The sequence below is a fragment of the Etheostoma spectabile genome, unplaced genomic scaffold (assembly GCF_008692095.1).
Source record: "Etheostoma spectabile isolate EspeVRDwgs_2016 unplaced genomic scaffold, UIUC_Espe_1.0 scaffold00018250, whole genome shotgun sequence".
Lineage (NCBI taxonomy): Eukaryota > Metazoa > Chordata > Actinopteri > Perciformes > Percidae > Etheostoma > Etheostoma spectabile.
Window position 1 is genome coordinate 601559 of NW_022604179.1, and position 6000 is coordinate 607558.

Below are 6000 nucleotides of genomic sequence, written 5' to 3' on the forward strand. Positions count from 1 at the left end.
AGTAGAAAAGAGTCATCATAGTCAGACAACAATATCTAACGTTAGCTATATTCTGTCTTCTTTCTAGTTCTTACAGAAGAGACATAGTCTTTAAAAAACAGAAACATAAAATAAGTATAGTAAAATACTGCCATAGGCTATTAACATCAAAATCCGTGTATCAGTGTATCAATATAAAATCAATACAACTGCACACTCCAGATGATCCAGTAGGCTTATATATATATATTTTTTTTTTATTTAACATTTTACAGTGATTTAATTGACTCACAGTTACGTATTACTCATTTGACAAGTTGAAGGTAAGTTCACGTATCAAGATGAATGACTAATTTAGATCTTGAAAATATAAGTTTTGTAGTTAGAGGCTGACAACAAAGAAGAAAAAGCGGCAACAGTGCTGTGAGAACATTGGCAGTTTGCAGTCCCACCATCAGCAGTGACAGAAACTGACTCAAAGCTCACCCACTTGAAAACACTTACTAGTCTGAGTGCCAAGGTCACACCTTTCATTTTGTGTGTACCAGAATGGCAGAATATTTCATAAAGGTCATTAAAGGGTTTCAACTCTTAACAACTGACAAATGCATTCCAACTACTTTCTAATTATTCAGAATTTTCTTTTTTTTAAAGGCTTACATAAAAAGTTCCTTCATTTTAATAAACATCAATGAAATACCAAACAAGGGACTGATAAAGCAGCTGTTGTCCATTACTGTCACTGCAGGACTGGTGGTTTGAACCGTTGGTCCTTGAGTAATTAACAAATTTCTTTAAACTTTAAATGTTATCTACAGTAACTTGTAAAAAGAAAAACAGTGAATGGAAAGCCACACACACATAAATGTGATGCATTTGTTTAATCCTGTAAAGAACGTTGTTTTCAGAAACAGTCTTCTTCAGGGTGAAGAAATATGTGTGTGTGTGTGTGTGCGTGCGTGCGTGTGCGTGCGTGTGTGCGTGTGTTGCATATGTGGCAGCACTTCACTGCAGGGGGTGAGCCTTTTCCTTCAATCATTTAAAATAAAAAATCAGCATCAAAATGCAAAGCATTGACAAATAATATTAAATATGTATCCACTTTTACCTTTTATACTTTTTACAACCTGTTTACATCTGTGTATATTACTTCTCATTACGCATAGACATTCACTACAATCCTATTCACATTCAGTTGATATATTTTCAATAATGTGCCCCTGTCTACCACAAATTTGTATTTTATTTTTATTTTATTTTAAGTTATATATATATTTTTTATTCCTATATTTTTCCAAGGGGTACGTGGAAAGATTGTAGAGTAGCTAAACTAATTATTATTATTTGAATAAGAGAATATTTCGACAAATTAACACAAGGTCAACTGTAACACCTGAACACTAATTTGTTGCAGTTATGTAAGTGTGTGAAAACAAGTTAGCAAGCGAGCACAGAAGTTTAAACAGGTAGCCAAAACTAATGACTTAACAGTTCAAGTGATTAACTAAAAGTAATGATAAAATGGTTATAATAGTTAGCTAAAAGTCACAAGAAAGGATAAAACATTCAGATTCACTCAAGGTAGTAGTAGCCTAGGCTAGTATACAATTGCTGAACAAACCAAACTTACCCAATAACAGTTCAATTTAAAAAAAAACAAAAAAAACAACAACATTTAATTACCCTAATACAAGTGTTTCATTTGGAACATACATTGGGAATCGATGACGGGGTACGTGAGTTCATCCCACAGAGCTATGGGAGTACCCTGGACCAAAAAGGTTGGGAACTACTGCTTTAGACGATGTAACAACAATACAAACTGATCATCTACACTATTGTGTATATTATACTTGATACCAGACGTATCAGTACCAGTGTTGAAACCATGCTGTGAGAAAAGCTTGTCAATATGTCCCTAAAATGACTTTTTCAACCATGAGAGGGGAAATTCCTGACCCCCTTGCACCCACAACCTGGCACCTAAGCTGGTTTTCTCACATTTGAAACTACACATGTAAAAAGAAGTGGGCACATATGATCATTTGAACTTTCACATACCCGACCTTCGCTGTAACACTCACGTCAATACCTTTGATTTCTCAGAAGTTACATTTATCAGTGGCTCATGCCTAAGTGACTCTGCTTTTGTTAAACAAAAGTTCTATGAAGAAACCAGGAAAAAGTGTGTTCACATGCAAATGTTTTGCATGCAGTCTTCCTCTCAGGAGACACCACAGATGTCAGATCTGAGCTGCCTGTTGTTTTCTCATTTATCTTGCTGCACTGGAAGCTTTTCTAAAAAAATTTGTTAGATAAATCTTATCTATCCAGTGGACTGTTTTGAAGCATTGTCTGAAAACATTTCTTCCTACCGTCTTCCACTCTCTATGCTGTTGTTACCTGTTGTAGTCGTATGCTTTCTGGGTGTTAGTTTAGTGTTTTCTTGTATAAATAAGAGGTTTTTTTGTCACAGTTCTTTTTGTGTTCGTGTTTTCTTTTTCAAAACTCACACCCGAGAAAGCAGAAACATGAATTACCTCATGTTTCACACCTCTCTAGGGGTTTTAGTCTACATGCTGGGTTTTTAAGTTATTTTCCCATCGACATCATTAAAATAAATACAAATACGACCTTACAGCTAATTGTCTTCACTACCGAAAAAATAGAAAATGATTTATTTGTTTTGAACCTTGGTAATGTCAGTTACAAGCAAATACAGTAAAGGCATAATTGAATTTAATAATAACGTATACTTTATACATCATTAATCCCGCGAGGGGAAATTTAATAAGGCTGCCAAGCTACAAACATTTACAAAAATCTAAATCTCCCAAAATTGAACTAAAATCATATTTTTCTAACATTATTTCAAGATTCTAATATATTGGATCCTCTAAAGCACAACTGTCTTGGCTGCAAGGCAAATTGGAGACTAACTGTATCATTGTGTCTACTCAGCATGATTTCATATGCTGTGAATGCACTTTTAATGTGAGTGCAACAACTCAGGTGTATATTACTTAAACTGTCATTTGTATCTGGATTCTAATTATGAAAAAGCTTGTTATAAATGTTTGAGGTGTGATGTCTCTTTTATTTTACAACATTATTACATCATGACCTTAAACTCTGTCATCCTTAATTAACAATTGTCTTTGGCAGATTTCTTTCATTCGATTCAATATCTTATCTTCATAATTTATTTATTTTATTATTTCATTTTTACCATTAAAAAACATCATGGTTTCCTCAGTTAAAAACTTACAAATACACACATTTCTTTTATTCTTTATTACAACAATATACTGTATCTACATTTCATAAATCATTATTCATGCAACAAACATTTTACAATAACAACAAAACTAAATTATTGCCTTCAGTATATATACCAAAACGTTTATTTACACCTCTATATAATTGCATTCTACTAATGCTGCAAAAATTGATACGGGTTTTCATACAAGCCTACACTATACAGTATAAGAAGTATAAACAGCATGTTCAATATTTGTAGAAAGTTTGAATGAAGAAAATGTACGACAAAGGAAAGTCACATTATGTCACTAATTGAAAAAAAACATTTTTCTTGCCTTGAATCAGATTTAACTTTTTTATATTTAAACATCCTTTGAGGGGAATATGCACAAAGTCTCTCAATATAAAAATGAACATGACAAGCTGTCATATACTAATAATCAAACAGTAACATTTCTACATTCAAAGTAAAAGAAAAGACTTATGTCTTCTCCTCCAACTCAACCTGCAGCTGGGTTCTCCCACCAGTTGTTAGCTCTCTGAAGTGCCAACATTGGTGAATGAAGCTGAGGAGTTGTGGCTCCGCTGCAATTTTGGCTGCCCTATGCACTTCTTGTACAGGCGCTCGGCCCGTCGTCTGAAGTGATGGTCCAGGAAAAAGTAAATGGCTGGATTCACACAGCTGTTGAGGAAGGCCAGGCAGCACGAGACGAGGAGCCCGTTTCTTTGCCACATCTGAGCGTCACAACTCAAATCAGCATTTAAGAGGTGTGAGCTGATTATAATGACTTTGAAGACGTTGAAGGGGAGCCAGGACACCACGAAGGCCACTATGATGGAGAGGACCATCTTCAAGGAGTGTCTGCGACGGGCTTCAGCTCGAGGATTTGCAGCACAGTGGTGGTTGAGATGCACAATGATGGTGCCATAACAGAGCACAATTATTAACACTGGGAAGACAAAGTTAAGGAACGCCATGGTGAGACTCAAGCCAAGAAAAAAACTTGAGTTGTTATCTTCCACGCAGTAGAGTCCATCACCGGACGGCTCCACTCTGCGGTACACCAGGGATGGGATGCCAAGCACCAGCGAGCTCAACCACACGGCAGCACAAGTGGCACGAATGCACCTGCTGCTCCTGAGGTACCTCGAGTCCATCAGCTTCACCACCGCCAGGTAACGATCGACACTCATGCAGGTGAGAAAAAAGATGTTAGAGAAACGGTTCACAGCTATGATGTAGCTGCTCAGTTTACACAGCAGGTCCCCAATTCTCCCAAAGTCCCAATAGCCACTCTGGCTTGCAGAGATTGCCCACAGAGGCAGCGTGAGGACAAAGATGAGGTCGGCCAGGGCCAGGTTGACAACAAAAGTGTCCACCAGACGCCCACCTCTCCTCCCTTTGCTGCCCACGACTGAGATAACAAAGAGGTTCCCCAAAAAGCCTGTGAAAAATATGAGGTAATACAGTATGGGCAGGAAGATGTTGGAGCCATGCAGGTGTGAGCCAGAGCAATTAAATAAACCATCATAAGTAAAGTTGTCACTGTAGTAATCATAACTTTCATCATCTGTGTAGGTGTCCATCCTGAGAGATCACAGAGTTCTGCAGTGCATCTGTTGCATGTGGCCGGGTGGTTAGTCTGACAATGTCAACATGCTGCTACTAGATATTGACTGTGAAACCACAGAAAAAAATATACCCTATTTCAGCTCTCTTCCTCTTACTCTTCAAAGTTGTCCTCCCTTGACTGTCTGTGAAACTTCCTCTCAGCGCCCATTCACATGTGTGGGCCAAAAGACTGAATGTTTTTTAAATTAGTTTGACACTGATGTAATATAACAGTTTGAAGCTTGATGAGCAATAAGAAACTCTGATATTATACAATACGAAGTGGGGCTGTAAGGTGTCTTATAGGGAGCCAATACAATCTTTTGCACTACTTCCTAAAAGCTTGAAAGCCCTTTTAAGTTTACAATTGCAGCTTTTTGATCTATTCATAAATTCCCTGTTGCAAAATATTTCCCAAGACAGACAGTGTGTGTGTGTGTGTGTGTGTGTGTGTGTGTGTATATTTCACAGATATTTTCTCAAATTAGTTGTCACATCTGCCTTTTAAATATAGAAAATAAACCTTATCTTTATGAGAATGATCTACCACAGAATGTCTTGTATCGTAGTGTATCAGATGTGTGTCACCAGTAGGGGGCATGTAAGATTTACTTGTTTTTTAACATAAGCAAATGTCACTGATCTTCTGGAAAAGAAAATGTTTGCTTCGCAGATAATTTCGTACTCATTAGTGAAAACATGCTTCCGTTTCAAGCCATGAAGGAGCAGTTAGAAATTTATGAATATTTCTTCCATCTATCCATTTATTCTCTATCCAAACCACCGCTTTTGAATAGCTTTGTATGTCCTCAACACATACTGCATATATGTACAGATGCTGCATATATGTATATATTTGCAGTGAGTACTGTAATGTGCAGTCTCTGCTCTTATATTGCCTTACGCTTGTACCACATGCAGTAGTGTTTGTTTAATTTTCAAGCTGCAGAATTTGAAAATGACCTCAATGATTCATTCTTGTTTCAGGACCTCAAGACTGTAGGTTAATCACTTTATACATTATTTTTAATTTTATTTGCGAGGCATGCACAAAGTAAACACACATTTTATCTTTTGTACCAGAGTTAGTTTAAAGACAATTTTCATTTGCAGTCCCTTGGTAGATCACATTAAAAAGTCAAGTCATG

At 36.7% G+C, this 6000-nt stretch overlaps 1 protein-coding gene across 1 annotated transcript; it reads right to left on the bottom strand.

Moving 5' to 3' along the window:
- Positions 1-2802: 2802 nt before the first annotated feature.
- On the bottom strand, positions 2803-4922 carry LOC116679859 (probable G-protein coupled receptor 25). Its single transcript, XM_032509344.1, has one exon. It carries the CDS (start codon positions 4825-4827, stop codon positions 3772-3774), a length of 1056 nt encoding a protein of 351 aa, XP_032365235.1. The 5' UTR covers positions 4828-4922; the 3' UTR covers positions 2803-3771.
- Between the last annotated feature and the right edge of the window lie 1078 nt (positions 4923-6000).